Genomic DNA, 15,035 nt, shown 5'->3' on the forward strand with positions numbered 1-15,035 from the left:
TCTCAGGCCTGGCCTGTTGATACAGCTGTGCTCTCTGGGTCACCCACACTCCCTTGCTCCAAATTCAAAGCCAGAAGAGGTATACAGGGAAATGCCAGGAAGGTCCCTGGAACGGAGTCAGGAGACCTGAACTCACTAGATGGGTGACTCTGATCAAGTCACATCGCCCGCCAGTGCCTCAGTTTCCCCATCTGTGAGGCCCTTTTGGACTGTAAGGCCTGAAGAGATGTGTCCTGGGGCGATGGTAGAGGTGGGTGTGATGATGGTGGAATGGGCCTAGGATAAGTGGGGGGTCGGTTTTTGAGGGGCCGAAGGGCTCCCTGACATCTTGTCTTCCAGCCTAGGATGGCAGCGTCCGCCCTGCTTCCTGCGTGAAACGCACCCACCCCCCCTGGGCCAGGGAGGAGGCTGGGAGCACCGGAGAAAAGTGTGGGCTCTGCCGCTGGCTGTCCTGGCCGGTACACCAGGGTGGCGGCCCGTCATGTCGGCCACCTGGACACCAGCCCCAGGAGCCGAAGCAGGGGAGAGCTCACTTGCGAAGTCAGAGGAGTGAGCCAGTTTCGTCTATGGAGGGTCCCAAGCCCCTCCTCCCTGGGGGTGCCTGTTCCCTGGGCTCTCACTGGCCCCCAAGCCCTGACCCTGTCCGTGGTCTACATGTCTGTCTGTCACTAGACCCGGAGCCTTGCACCCCCAGAGCTGGGCACAGAGTGGGTGCTCCTACACACTTGTGGGAGGGGAGAACAAGTTGGTGAGTGGGTGCGAGGCTGACTACTGGCCCGAGTGAGCACCGAGTGTTGGCTGTGAATGCCTCCAGGCAAGGAGCCTGCAGTCCAGCTCCGGACTGAAGATCCTCTAGGCCCAGGGCAGCTGGCAAGCTGGACAGCAGGCCGGGGACTCCCGACCAGAGCTGGGCTGCCCACCACCCGGCCTGTGTCCGGTCCCAACCCGTGACCTTGGAGCGCCTCATCTTCCTTCCTTCCTTCTCCAACACGCATCCCGCCTACGGCTCAGGGCAAAGGCAGCTGAGGGGTCAGGGGTGCGGGACACAGCTCAAGTGGGGTGTGAAGGGTGTGGGGGGGTGCTGTCGGGACCCCGAGTTCTCACTCTGCACAGGACAGAACTCAAGGCTGACAGCTGTCATCAACCCCTGGACCAGAAGCTTCTAGCACTCCCAGGTACCTGCCCACACTTGCCGGGCACAGCTCAGCTGTTTCACAGGGACCCCCGCTGCCTCCTCCAAACTTCCTGCCCGCCCCCTTCCCACACCAGGCCTGGGACACTTGAAGCCCCAGGTTAGAACAGCCTGTCCTCCCGCCCTCTCCTGTCCCCACTGCCCCGCCTCCCTTTGTCCCTGCCCGCTTGCTTCCTGCTTTTGTTTCCCAGGGAAGTTGGCTCAGGTGAAGAGGCAGCACAGGAGGGAGGGGGCAGGTGCAGGGCAGAGGGCGTGGAATCTTCTGGAAGCTTCCTCCGGGGGGGCCTTGTAGGCTTTGTTCCGTAGGAGCCAGCGGAGCCTAGGAGCTGGCAGGTTCTCTGCAGAACCCGGAGTGGGGAACAGAAAGTGCCCACGAGGAGAAAGTGCAGGGTGGCCGGCCCAGCCCCGTGTGGAGGAACACACCTGCCTGACAGGTGAGAGAGGCCAGGACCAGTAGCCTCTCCACGCCGCAACTACCCCCCCCCCCCCCCCCCAGCTAGCAGCTAAGCTGCTCGGGCCCACAGGGCAGTGAGCAGGAGGAGGGAAAAGGAGGAGGAGGAGGAAGAGGAGGAGGAAGTCTGAGACAGGCTGTGTCCTTTCCCAGGGAAGGAGGGAGCAGAGGCTGGCGCGGTGGCTTCTGTGTTCGGGAAGGGACATCCTGCTTGGGTGACAAGGACAAATGTTGACCACAGCAGGTGCCAAAACAATTCCCCCAGCTCAAGGCTGGCCTCAAGAAGGTCACAAACTCAGACAGAACCACTCTGGGGTCCTGGTCCCTGGTGTCCCCCTCCTGTCGCCACTCAGGCCCAATGCACAGCCTGGCCTCTAAGCGCACAGCCTGGCCTCTAAGAGCCCTGCTCCTTTGTCCCTTTGTCACCTGTCTAGGGAGGACGCAGCCTGACAGGTCCCCCTGCCTGTAGCCGCGATGCGTTCCCTTCCTCCCCCGCCCCCCAGGCCCCACCCTTGTCCTCTCTCGGGCTGTGGCTCTGTCCCCAGTAGACCCCGTCCCCCCGCATCTCTGCACCTCCAGGATCTAGCACAGCTCCGAACACCCTCTCTGGCTCGGGGGCTGGACGCGGGGTGCGGAGGGCCCTGCGCTCCCTTACCTTCTCCCGGGCCGGTGGTGACGTTGGCCTCGATCTCCGGCCCGTAGGCGAAGGTCTTGGCTCTGATGCGGAACCTGTAGGTCATCCCCTCGGCCAGGTCCTTCACCTTCAGCCACAGAGGGCTGTTAGCCTTCACATCCACGGTCACGATCTTGCTGACACCTGGGAAGGAAGTACCGCATATGTGGGGGACCGTGAGGGTGGATGGTGTTCATGGGGGGCCTTGGAGCCAGGCCACACGGCCGTGCTCCCCCAACACGCAGTCCTGCAGGCTGGTCTTGGGAGAAAGGGGTCCACGGCCGGAGAAGTTGGGAGGAGCTGGGACTGTCTGTCCGTGGAGAACACAGTGTCCCTCGGGATCTAGTGGGAAACAGCTCCCTACCGGTCTCACTGAACCACTGTCCCCCACATGTGCTCTACCCCCCGAGTTCCACAGAACTGGAATACCGAGGGTCCCCTTTCAGGAAGGGCTCTGGGAGAGAGATCGCCGGCGTCCAGAGTTGGAGGGGAGAACCTGCAGCCAGGCCCTACAGCCGAGGACAGCCTCGGGTCCACCAGCAAGGGCCCTCCCCGCGGGCCCTCCATCAATGCACCCGGAATCGCGGCAACCAGAGAAGAGGCTAGGATAGTTTGTGCTCCGTGCTTCCTGGGCCCAAATCCTCCCGCCTGGCAGCCTCCTCAGGGGTCGGGACCCGGGCTGCTCCCCGTGTCCCCTCTGAACAAGGTGGTGACCCCTGGGAGATGGGCTTCGCAGGTCGCAGCCCAGCGCTGGCCGTCCCCTGCCCTAGCTGTGGTTTGTTGTCCCGCTGAATGAGGGCATCGATAGCCATCGAGGACAGCACGTTAGGAGGTTAAATAAAAGAGGACCTGGCAAATGGCCAGACTATCTCACGAATAAACAGGCGTCCCATGACAGAGGGGTGGCAGCTCGAGCGGCCCTTCTGAAGGAAGTCACCTGCGGGGGGGCCCGGAACAGTGGCACTGGGTACCTGTTCCCTGACATTTCTGAGCAAATCCCACAGGGGTCTGGGCTGTGGTCTTCCCAACAGGAAAGGGGCCGGGAGCCCCTTGGGTAGGCCAGGCGGAGGCCACTGTGAGGAGAGCCTGTTTGGTCGCCTGCACCTTGTCCCCGTGACCTCCGCCCTCTCCTTCCCCTTGGAGGGGGAGATGGCCCCTCTCCTGGGACCTGCACCTGACCATGTCTCCTGGGCCGCCCTCCCCACCCCCGAGAGTGTCCCAAAACACAGTGCTGCTCTGCCAAATGAACTAGCTGCTGGCAGGCAGGTGACGAGGAAGACTGAGGGCCATTGTTTCCTTGGCCGGCTCAGGACTGCGGCCCCCTTGGCTCTCCAAGGGCTCCGGCTCTCCTTCTGGCCAGGCTCTGTAGTCAGGGAAAGGTGAGAGTGAGCAGGGGGCCTCAGGCCATCAGGTCACCACCTGTGAGCCAGCCACCCCACCGAGTCCTCTCTGGGTTCTGGAACCGGACCGGCCAGCCAGGAGCCCCTCTAAGTAGATGTCCGTGCTTTCTGGGTTCACTTACATTGGCGTGGGGGTAGAGAGCTGGCAAGGGTCTGACATCCAAGGTCAGGGTTAGCATGGCCTGGCCTGGGAGCCTGGCAGCAGGGAAGGGTCCCCACCAAGGCCTGGAGGAAGGGGTAGGGCAGGGGTCACGGGGGGCTCTAGGGACAGCCAGACGACCAGGGCTCCAGGTGAGAGGAAGGCAGCTTGCACATCGGGGTTCTTGAACGGAGGTTCACGGGGAAAGGGGGGCAGGGACACCCCCAGACTTGTACTTTCCGGGGAGAGGCTCCAAGGCTCTTAACAGGTTCTCAAACGAGTTCCTGACCCCACGAGAGGCAAAGACCCAGATGGAATAAGGTCGACCCCCTAAATTCTGGGGGACAGGCACGGGAGGGGCCATCAGGGGCTCCCCGATCTTCCCAGGCGGGACGGCAGCCTGGCCGCTGTGGGACGCCGCAGCCTCCGTAGGCTCCCTTCCTCCCCTCCTCACTCTGGCCGGACTCGGGAGAACGAGGGTGCTGCTCGGTTTTGCGCCCCTTCTTGCTGCTGGGGAAATGCTCCTCTCATCTGCCCCCGCGTCTCCCTCTACGAGCAGGGGAGACGCTCACCCCATCCAAGGCTGTGCAGCGACCCCGACAAGAGAAAGGCCTTGGGAGTCGGGCTGGGAGGGCCCCACTCACCGTCCACTGGGGTGCAGGGCTCATACACCAGCCGGTAACCCTCCAGGACACCGTTGGGGAACTGCGGGGTCTCCCAGGACACGTTCACCGAGGTTGTGGTCAGCTCACTGAACTTGACCGAGCTGGGAGCACTGGGAGCTGCAGGGGGACAGCAGAGGGTTCGTCTTGTTCTCCCACGGACGTTCAAAGCCCTGCGTGGCTTCCGGAAACCGGCAGGAGCTCTTGGGTCTGGGCCCCAGGAAGAGAGAGGGCAGGGGGTCCTCCGAAGTCATCTGTGCCCCTCCCCTCCCCCACTGATGCTGCTAGCACTCTATTTCCAATTCCAGAGTCCACGAACGGGGAGGGAAGAGAACTGTCTTTCCCCCTAAAGTTCGAGTCCTCCCTTTCTTCCTGACAAGTGGTCCTAAATCTCCAGGGCCCCTGTGGGATCAGGCGAGACCCTGGCTCTGTAGGGCTCTGTCTTCCACCCGCCCTGGTGGGAAAAGCAGCGCCCGCCGGGGTCTCAGAGTATGAGGTGGCTGGTGAATAAGAAGATACCAGAACAGCCACGGCGTGGCCCTTCTCCGGTCCCTGGGGCCCCAGGGCTCGTCACGGAGAGACCGTGCTCTCAGAAGCAGCCCGAAATAGGGACAGTCAAACCATGTGGAAGAGATGCTTTCTTGGCCGGAGAAGGCTGGAACGACCCTGAAAGCCTGGGGGCCGTGCGGGTGGGGGTGGGGGACTCTGGTGGGGAGGACGGAGAGGAAGGGAAGGAAGCACGGAGCTGGCTTCAGGCGAGCTGACCGGGCGCCCCCCCCCCCCGCCCCCACCGAGCCGAGGCTAATCTGGACCCCGCTTCCGCTCCAGCTCCGGGACGCAGCCTCAGCCCGCAGTCTTTGAAGGAAGGAGGCGAGCTCAGGGGGCCTTTCCTGCCTCCCCGAAGCAAGAGGGACATGGGTCAGAACACTTTGTCCTGCTGCCGGAAGCGTCCAGGCTCCCGGGGGCTCGCATCCGGCCTGGGACACTGACAGAGCGCGGTCTGGATGAGCAGGCAGAGAGGCCAGACCCTCGGGAGCCAGGGGAGGAAAAGGGTTTCCCTGGAGTCGTGGCTTGGCCCCAAAGAGGACAATGCTTAAGAATTGACCCCGCAGTCCGGCCCTCTAAGCAAGTTAACAGGATGGGAAGCAGCAGGCTGGGAAGGATGCTCGAGGGCGTGCAGGACAAAAGGCTCGTATTTAATCCACAAGGAGGGAGCCCCGTGTCAGGGGAAGGGGCTGCCGAGCCGTGAAGACAGCCCCGGACCAGCTCACCCGTCCTGGCCTCCGGCCTCTGCTTCCCCACGGGCGGGCCGGGGGCTCCTGGGCACGAAGCATCCCTACCCAGGCCTCCCCTGCTCACTGAAATGGGTAATACCTGCCCTCCCCATCCCAGGGCTTCTGGAAGGAGCTGGCGGCGTATCTGCCCAAGAAGGTCTTTGGACACGATACACAGACCCAGCACTGGTCGCGTGGGCTCTAGGGCTCTGACCCTCACCATCCAGTCTCCTAACTGACCTCCCCGCCTCCCTCCTCTCCCGCCGGTCAGCTTGTCTTCCGCACGGCCGGCAGAGCGAATTTTAAAAACATACACCGGATCCTGTTGGCCAACTGCTTAAACCCCCCAGCGACCCCCCCCAGCGCACTGAGAATCCCCCCCACGCTTCCTTCCAGGGCTCCCGGACCCTCTTGGGCCATTTCCCCTCAGGTCACCCATTAACGCTCCTTTAATCCCCTCCGGGTCTGGACGCCTTTGCACCTGCTGCTCCCTCTGCCCGGAAGCCCTCCTCCAGGCTTCCCACGCTGGGCTCTTTCCCCTCAGGTCTCAGCTGTCAGCCGTCAGAGGCCGCAGCAGACAGACCTGTCCACGGCCACATGCTCACCCCTGCCCGCGTCCTTCTACTGGTCAAACTCACGGCACTGAGGCAGGGTCATCTAGACAGGTGGTTCCCATCTGTCGCACTCCCTAGGGTGGGGACCTGGGCCGCTGTGCTCCCAGCATCTATCACAGGGCGGGTTTCTAGAAGATGCTCAGTAAATATTTGTTGAAGGAACAAAGCCGAGGCCGTGACCCCGTGACCCAGAAAGCTGCGTCAGAACAAGGCCCGGCCAGAAATGGGGTTGGCGGGCTACAAGATGTGGGGAGGACTGGGGACATCTGGGGGCTCTCTCTAAGGCTCTCTGGGGACAGCCTCTGTCTTCTGAGCACTCTCACGGAGGCCCCCTCTTTTGGGGCTGTGTGTGCTCTCCAGCTCTGGAGGCCCAGCTCTGGGAGCCCAGCCAGATGTCTCAGCAAATAAGGCGGCTGCTTCTACCACGCCCCCCCCACCCACCCCAGGAGCACAGGTGCCCCCCTCCCCCCTCTGCCCCCCTCCCCCACCTGCTTGCTGCGTCTGGCCCCGGGTGGGGGGACTCCGAGGCCCGTCCCCCGCGGCATTGAAGGCGGCCACGCTGACCATGTAGGTGGTGTAGCTGGTCAGGTTCTTCAGCTTCACGCCGTTCTCGGCCAGGAAGAGTGTCTTCACCCGCTCTGTGAGGTTGCGCCGCTGGGCTTCCCAGAAATAAATCTGTGGGCACAGCCAATCGTGGGAGTGAGGTGGACACACTCAGCTTTCCTCCTGCCCCCCTGCCAGCCCCAGGGTCGCAGAGACGCCCTTGATGGTACCATCCACATGCCCTGTGTGCGTCCCTCAGGGAACAGTACAGAAGTATTTAAGAGTGGTTTTGGAAAGACTCCCAGAACCTTCTTTTCACAGCGAATACTTCAGTCTCTGCCGCACTAAGTCCCAGGAGACCCCACGCATCTGTGCGGCCCGGAGATGGGAGGGTTTAGCACCGCACAGGACCATCAGCCCTCGGGATAGGGGACACGGTTACAGGAGGAAGAAGTCAGCTCCACTCTTCAGGACCCTGAGCTGGGGAGGGAAGTGCCAGGTGGGTAGACTCTGGCCCAACGGAGAGGAGAGTGCGAGGACCAGCCTCTCAGGGCACCACCATCAGCTGGGAGCCGGTTAGGGATGTGGAAAGTCAGGCCCACCCCTCTTCCCCCTTCACTGGCTACAAAGCACCTGCCGGTTGACAAGGACCCCGCTGGTGAATTCACCTGCAGGCCTGCAGGCCGGCCTGGGGCTGAGCCCCCAGCGCCCCATTCACGAGCACGGGGACTTCGCCAGGTGATCCCTGAGCCACAGTGTTGTCCCTGAAGCTCAGGACTCCTCACTAGCGTCAAGAACTCTGAACCCAGAGCCACGCGGGAAAGCCACAAGCCTACCGCCCCGGCGACGATCAGCGAGTATTTGGCGCCACCTGCCGGCCGAGAATATTGCTGCAAGCTACGGACCTCAATTTCTCAATTTGCCTGGAGGAAGCCTAGTGCCAAGGTCCCCCACCTGGCACTCGGGACATCTTGTCACCCAGAAATCCTTGCTTTCATCTAGCCCCGCCCACTTTTAAAAACAGATTCTTCCGATGCGAGTAGGTATGAGAGAGAGAGTTGATGTGGTTGTTCGTGTACCGTTCCCAGTGACGGGCACTCAATATAGTGGACCAAGTTCCCGCTGAATTAGGGGTGCAGGGTCAAGGCCAAGGTCAACACCTGAGATCTGGGTGTTCTCAGCACACAGATGGGACCTGCTGAGTGCAGATGCAGACAGTGAATGTAGAAAGTCACCCCCCCCTGTATCTACCACTTCACTCCCCTGCGCTTAGGGCTCCATCAGATCCAAGAGGCCAGCTTTGAGCCTTGGTTGAATCCGGACCACAGCCACACGCCGCCGCAGGGAATTCACGCTTTCAATCTTCACTGTGCTACATACCCTGGTCCACCAGCCTCGGGTGCATCTCCTACATCCGGATCTCATCCACTGCTCCTCCCTGCCCCTCCCCTCCCCTCGTGAGGCTCCTTAACCCAGAAGCAATCAGATGAGATTTTCTCCACTCTCCCGGGGCGCTGCCCATACCTTCAGTAGCCCCTGCGTCCACACCCTCTGCCTGCCTCCCTCTGTGCCCTGGCTGCACAGCCTCTGTGAGACGACCTCGCCTTCCTGCACGAAATCCCAGCCCCTCTCACCTCCTCCAGGACCTCATTCCCCCCAGCTTCTGCTCTTCCTAGAATCACCACATTTCCCCTCTTCCTGGATCATTATCCGCACAGACGCGAGCCGGCATTTCTTCAGTCTTAAAACCCCCTCTGTTGACGGTTTCTAATTCCTGTTTCATTTTCCCTTTAAAGCAACACTCCTTAAAGGGGTATGTGTCCTCGCTGCCTCCTCTCCTCCTCTCTTAAATCCCGCCAAGCTGCCCCCCCCATCAGAGTAACCTATGAACTTGACCTGGCTAATGCAATAATCCTGGGCTCCGCAGGCTTTCTGGAAAGGGCCAGGTAATAAAGATCTCAGGTTTTGCAGCCACGTATCTCTGTGGTAATTCAAAAGCAGCCACGGGCAATTTGTAAACAAGTGAGTGTGGCTGTGTTCCAATAAAACTTTATTTACACAAACAAGTGGAGGGCCAGATTGAGTCCTTGGGCTATAGTTGCTTTCTAGATTTCATCTTGCTTGAGCTCTCAGCAGTATTCAGTATAACATAGTCCTCCCTACTCCGGGAAGTACGTTCTTTATGTAGGTTTTGAGACGTCAGTCCCTTTTTTTGGTCCTAGGTCTCAATTTTCATTCTTCTTGGGTTTCCTATTTGGGTCTAATCTCTGGGCTTTCACCTACATGCTGTGGACTCCACAATTCACATGACTCTCGCTCTCGAGCTCCAGACACGGAAACCGGCTCCATGTGACGTCTCCCCTTGGGGGTCGGACCCATGTCTCGAGCCGACTCCAGCTCTCCCCTGCCAGCTTCCTCCTTCTGCCCCCTTGTCTCTTCCGGCTCTGTGCCTAGAAGCTCCATCATCAAATTGCTTGTAAATCCTCTCTCGCTCTCCAATTCAACTCAGCAAATTCTACCAGCTCCATCATTCCAATGAGCCGGAGAACAAATACCTCTCACTGCGCTGTTGGCTGGCCTCAGCCACTACCATGCCTCACCTAGATGACTCAGCCCCCTCTTTGTGGTTTTGTGCTTTCCCCATTTCAAAACCCAATCACCTGTGGCTCTCCTTTGCTCCAAACCTTCCACGGCTGTCCTCTCATTTTGAGTGACAGCCAAAGCCCTTGAGGGTCCTGGGTGATGTACCCTAGGTCACTACCTGACCTATCTCCTATCATGCTGCCCTCCACACACACACACACACTGGGACGCACTGGGCTCTTAGTTGAGCTTTGTAAATGCCAAACACCCACTGACCCCAGGATCTTTGCTCTTCTTTTCCTCTTTCTGGAATGTTCTTCTCCCAGAAGAACATGTGATTCTCACCCTGTTCTTCATTTTTGCCCAAGTGTCCAGTTCCCATTAAATCCTTTCCTAACAGCCCTATTTAAAGTTCCAAACCTCCCCCGGCTCATTTGCTCTACACCCTCCACGGACCACTTTTGCCACCCTCTGGAGGAGCTTGTTTTGCATGTTGTTGGTCCTCTTCCCTTAAAATTTAAGCTCATGTTTGCCTCTCTGTTCACTGCTTTCCTCCCAGACTGAGAAACACCGCTGGTAACAAAATAACAGCTCAATACTGGGGTGACCGCCTGGGCACATGTCACAGCTCGGTCGGACCCAAACCAAGCTCACTGGCTGGTGACGTCCGCCCATCATTCACGTCCATGCTAATTACCGTGGAGGTTAATGCACATCTGGGATGCGGCCATCCCAGGCCCCCAGCTAAGAATGCCAACTGTCTCCGTATTTTCCAAGCACACAGACACCTGCCGTGTGATAGACGCGGTCCGTGCGTCCGCATGTTTCCTGGGGCTACATGTTCGCTGGAGACTTCCACACCTCGACCGTCCACTGCTACAAACGGTGGCAGGCTCTGCCCCGGCTCCCCCTCCTCCTTCCCAAGGGAGGCCTGTGCTGGGGATCTGGGACGAAGCCTTCCCCCCCAGCACTCCTGGGCAGTGTATCACCCGTCCTAGGTGAGATGCCTCCCTCCTCCCTCCCACCTCCTAGGTGGAAAAAGAGACTCCTATGTGGGTTTCTGTCTTCAACTGGGCCCCTACAGTACAAGCTAGGTGACCCGGGCACGCCCCTGGCCTTTGCGGGAACTCGGTTTCTGCCTGTGCAATGAGGGGGCTGAGCCAGCAAACCATGAGGCCTCGTGTGTGGGGGGGTGTATTTCACACTCCCCCTCTTGTTCCCCCTGGAACAACCAGCAGGAATCAGAGTGGTGCTGGGCCCTGGCCCAGGACGCAGGCCTCGGACACACCAACGGCTCTGACCAAGGAGACACAGCATTATTACTCTGCCCACCACCTCCTCTGCTGGGTGGTGGCGGCGTGCCGTGCCCCCTCTGCCCTGCACAAGGTCAGGGCTGGCAGACCTGGCGTCTGACTCTTGGCTACCTGCTTCTTTTGTGCTCCTGCCGCACCCCCTCAACTGGGTCTCAGTTTCCTCATCTGTACAATGGGTACAAATGTTTATACTCTGCCGACTACACAGGCATTCCATAGAGTGAAGGAGTTCTAAAGGGCTCGGAGAATGCTGCAGATGAAATGAATGCTGTTAGGACGCGTGACATCCTCTAACATCTGGAAATAATTTGAATCAGAGATTTCTACATCCTCAGCGAGGGCGCCTCTGCCACTTGGTCAAATCAATATTTGTAATTAGGGTCGGCCCAAGGACCACCTGGGGGGGGTCTTTTGCTGGCATTGGGAGTTGGGGGAGTGAGGTCAGGGGTGTTGCCTGAAGCAAGACCCAGAGGCTTCTTGCCTCTGAGCTGTGCCGGGCTAGGCTGCCGGAGAGGCCAGGTGTGGTGCTGCGTCAGTGCACAGTGTCCGTGGGGATTGGGTGCCCACAGCCAAGGGACCCGGTGCGGACCTGCCCACCTCTCCCTCCTACCACCCAGGGCTCACCCCCACTCCCAAGCTGGCCCTTTGTCCCACCTTGTGACATGGGTCACAGGTCTCCCTTTCCGGGCCTGTCCTGGGCCCATGGGTCACAGGTCACCCCGTCCCCACCACGGCAGACGCCTGACGCTCCCAGCTGCTCCGGCCCCATCAGGCAGCTTGGGCCCTCCGCCTCCACCCCCAGACCCTTGCTCTGCTGGAGCGCCCCGTACCTTGTAGCCTTGGATGTCTCCATTCTGGCTCTCCAGCGGTGGCGGCTCCCACGTCACATCCAGCTGTGTGGCCGTGGTACCGTGGACAGCCACGTTACGGGGCGCCGCAGTGGGCACTGGAGGGCGTGAGAGGTCATGAGTGAGGGGCACCGTGGGCTTTAGAGAGGACGAGGAGGTGGGTTGGGGCCCCCGAATCCCCTACGTCCTCTAGTTGGACTTGTGGGGTGGGAGAGGCTGGGGCTGGGAGGGCAGGCGGGCTCACCGGCTTCCCCGACGAAGACTTCCTGGGGGGGGCTCGAGGGCCCCTCCCCCACGGCATTGTACACGCTCATCCGAATCTCATACCGCCGGTGTTGGTTCAGATCTGGGGGAGGGGGGCAGAAGCACAGAGAGGTCACCGCCCTGCAGGGGACAGAGCCAGCACGGAGGGCGGAGTCTGCGAGGACGCATCTGTGACTCTAGCTCCTGCCAGAAGGTTCAGGAAAGACGACGTAGGGACTGGGGTGGCTGGGAGGTGGTCCGGCCCCCCAGGAATGGGGACACGCGACGCCTGTGGGTGGCTCAGCCGAGGGTGAGCACACTAGCACTTCTGAGACTCAAAGAGATGCTACTAATATTTGCGCAGGGACAGCTCGTGCGAACCAGTGCTGTTCACCCTGTCCCCACCATGGCAGACGCCTTGCCCCAGCCCCATTGGGCAGCTCTCCCCTCAGGGAAGGGGCTGATTGGACGTGAATTCTGGGCTAAGAGACGCTAAGTGTTTGCCAAGTTTGGGGGTCCTGGGTGGGGATGCCTGGACGGAAGCTGGGAGACAAGACAGCTGCAGGAAAATGGGCCCTGAAACCTCAGATGGCAATTACCATCACTGCTTGGCTGGGGGGAGGCTAGAAGGTTCTCCTACCCCTCTCCCTGGGCACCCCGCCCTTCTCCCCTTCCTCGGGGGGAGTTCTGCCCCTCCGCTGGAATGTGGGTGGGGGAGTCACCCTAATTTAACTGGCCACACTGCCCGTGTGGGCCACTTGGCTGATGAAGGAAGGGGAAGGACACCATGGTGTCACACTTTGCATCGTACAGAGAACAGGGTCCCTCTGCCCAAGCTCTGGGCCTCAGGGAGAACCACGGACTTTAGAAGGAGAGTGAGACTTGGACCAGACACCCCCCTGGGAACATCCCCAGGTCCCTGGGGGACAGTGGGGGTTCCGCTCACTCCGGAGGTGGGAATCGGCGTGGAACCCAGAGCCGTGCAGAAAAGTGCCTTCGACGGGAGAGGTGGGCGGCCTTGCCGTGGACGCCCGCCCTTCCCAGCAGCAGACCCAAAGCTCCTCCCACGAACCTCCGGCCATCCCCCGCCGCAGTCCCCCCATGGGGCACAAGACCGGAGCCGCTCCCTCCCCCGTTCTGCACCTGATGGACGCAGGCGTCCCTGGTCACTCTCTACATTTCTGCATATTTCCAGAAAGTCATGTGCACTTAGGGAGACCCCATTCTTCAAGGGGCCTGAGGAGGGCGCAGCCCTCAGCCTGGGCTCGGGTGTCCTCAGAAGCCCCACGCTCCCCATCCCCGTGGAAGGCCTGAGCCCCACTTGGGAGCCGCCATGCAGGGACACTTACTGTCCAGCTCGTACTGCGTGAGGCTGGGCCGGCTCAGGTTCCGCACAGCGTACATGGCTACGGGGCGGGAGGCCGAGGGGGCCAGGGGAGACAGCAGACAGAGGAGGTTAGTACACACACCCCGCTCCGCAGAGACCCCGAGGAGAGGGGCAGGCGGTGGGGGGGGGCGCTGGGAGCACACAAGCAGACAGAAGGGGTGTCCGGGGGCCTGATGGTCAGTGGGGGGCCCCGGGCAAGAGCGAGAGACCATGTGCACGACGGCAGGGGCGGGGGACGACACAGGGCACCGCGAGCCCCCCGGTGCCCCGCACCCTGAGGACGGCTCTGGGGGATGCCTCGTCCCCACTGGCCCTGGGGGGAGCCCCGGTCCCCAGTCACTCCCTCGTTGGAGGCGGGACTTTGACAGAACCATCCCCACACCGTGGGCGGTGTTCATTCTCTCCTCTGAACCAGAAGCCCTTTTACTACCAGGAACTAGGACCGCATTATCCCCAGGCCTATGAAATCACAACCACGGGCACAGTCTGCCAAAACAGGAAAGAAATCGTGCAAGCTGTCGGATCAGCTACACGGAGTTCTGGGAACATTCCTCTGCCCCGCGTCCATCCATTTCGTGGTCCGCCGATACTTGTTAGATGCCAAGACACGGACGCTTTAGGGGAATTACGCGAGAGCACCCCGCACGCTCTCCGTCTCCCGCCCGCTCAGGGACCCCCGTCCCCGGGTTCCTCTCTCCTGACCACTCCCCGCCCCGCCGCCAGCCGGTCACGGTGGCCATGGCACACAGCATCTGCCACCCCGGCCCTCCAGTCCATTCCGAGCCGCCGCCTTGGCCCCAGCCGCCTGCTTCTCTCGGCGACCGCACCCCTGCCTCTGGTCCTCCACGGCTGGCCATCGCTCTCCTGCCCCAAAGGGCAAGCACGTCATTCCCGGGGCTGTGACTCCCCCTGGGACTCACAGGCCAGATCCAAGGATTGCGGGACAGAACCACCAGCAGGTCGTCAGGATGGGCAGGGTTAGCTCCTGGCCCTTTCCATGGCAGACCCTTTGCTGGGCTTTCCCCTTAGCTTCGGGGGGGTTGACTTGGGATCACCCACCAGGGTCAGCGCCAAGGCCATCTTCTGGGAGGCCTTCCCTGGCACTGGCTCCCCTGGAAAAAGCCTCCAAGGCCGTCATGCCAACCGTCTTGGACATTTATTGTGAGTTTAATTCTGGAGCACCTCTCCTCCTTGAGCCCGTAAGTTCCGAGAGGGCAGAGGACAGACATCTCTCCTGTTTACTGCTGTGCCTCCAGTGTCCGACGGCACGCAGAAGGTGCTCAGTGAACACCCAGTGGCTGAACAGGATGGGGGTGGTGGGAAGCAGCACACTCAGGAAAGGGGGGTGGATTTCAGGTCAGGGTGGCTCCAGGAAGCTGAAAGCTTTTGGGCTGGGAGGGGAGTATACCCGCCCCGCTGTCCCCTGACCCCTGCGGATGCCACTCACAGGTAAGCTCGGCCCACTTGGCCCCCGGGTTGTTGATGCCACGCAGCGTGAAGCCCCTCAGCCCCTCGTACAGCAGCTCCCGGTACCGGATCCGGAAGCCCAGGAGGATGCCGTTGATCTTGTCCTCCGCTGGGGGCTGCAGGGAAGGGAGCGGAGAATGGGGAAGGGCAGGAAACTCTGAGGTTCACCCGCTTCCGCTCTGCCCCCCTCCCTCCCTCCCCATGCTGCCTCCTGTGGCCACAGGGCCGAGCCTGAGTGGCCACTGG

At 61.1% G+C, this 15,035-nt stretch overlaps 1 protein-coding gene across 2 annotated transcripts in view; it reads right to left on the reverse strand.

Annotated features, from left to right (window-relative positions):
• SDK2 (sidekick cell adhesion molecule 2) overlaps window positions 1-15,035 on the reverse strand; it is a 249,400-nt gene that overhangs the window by 22,011 nt on the left and 212,354 nt on the right. Inside the window, exons 33-39 of one of the 2 annotated variants that reach the window (XM_082707629.1) lie at window positions 14,770-14,905; window positions 13,285-13,341; window positions 11,937-12,038; window positions 11,675-11,790; window positions 6,894-7,080; window positions 4,500-4,637; window positions 2,299-2,460 (exon numbers count right to left, since the gene is read on the reverse strand). In XM_082707629.1, the coding sequence (XP_082563755.1) occupies window positions 2,299-2,460; window positions 4,500-4,637; window positions 6,894-7,080; window positions 11,675-11,790; window positions 11,937-12,038; window positions 13,285-13,341; window positions 14,770-14,905 (898 nt within the window). The remainder of the gene's footprint in view (window positions 1-2,298; window positions 2,461-4,499; window positions 4,638-6,893; window positions 7,081-11,674; window positions 11,791-11,936; window positions 12,039-13,284; window positions 13,342-14,769; window positions 14,906-15,035) is intronic. The other variant, XM_082707630.1, reaches the window with a different exon arrangement.

Source organism: Mustela nivalis (genome assembly GCF_964662115.1).
Source record: "Mustela nivalis genome assembly, chromosome: 17".
In the NCBI taxonomy this organism is placed as follows: Eukaryota; Metazoa; Chordata; class Mammalia; order Carnivora; family Mustelidae; genus Mustela; species Mustela nivalis.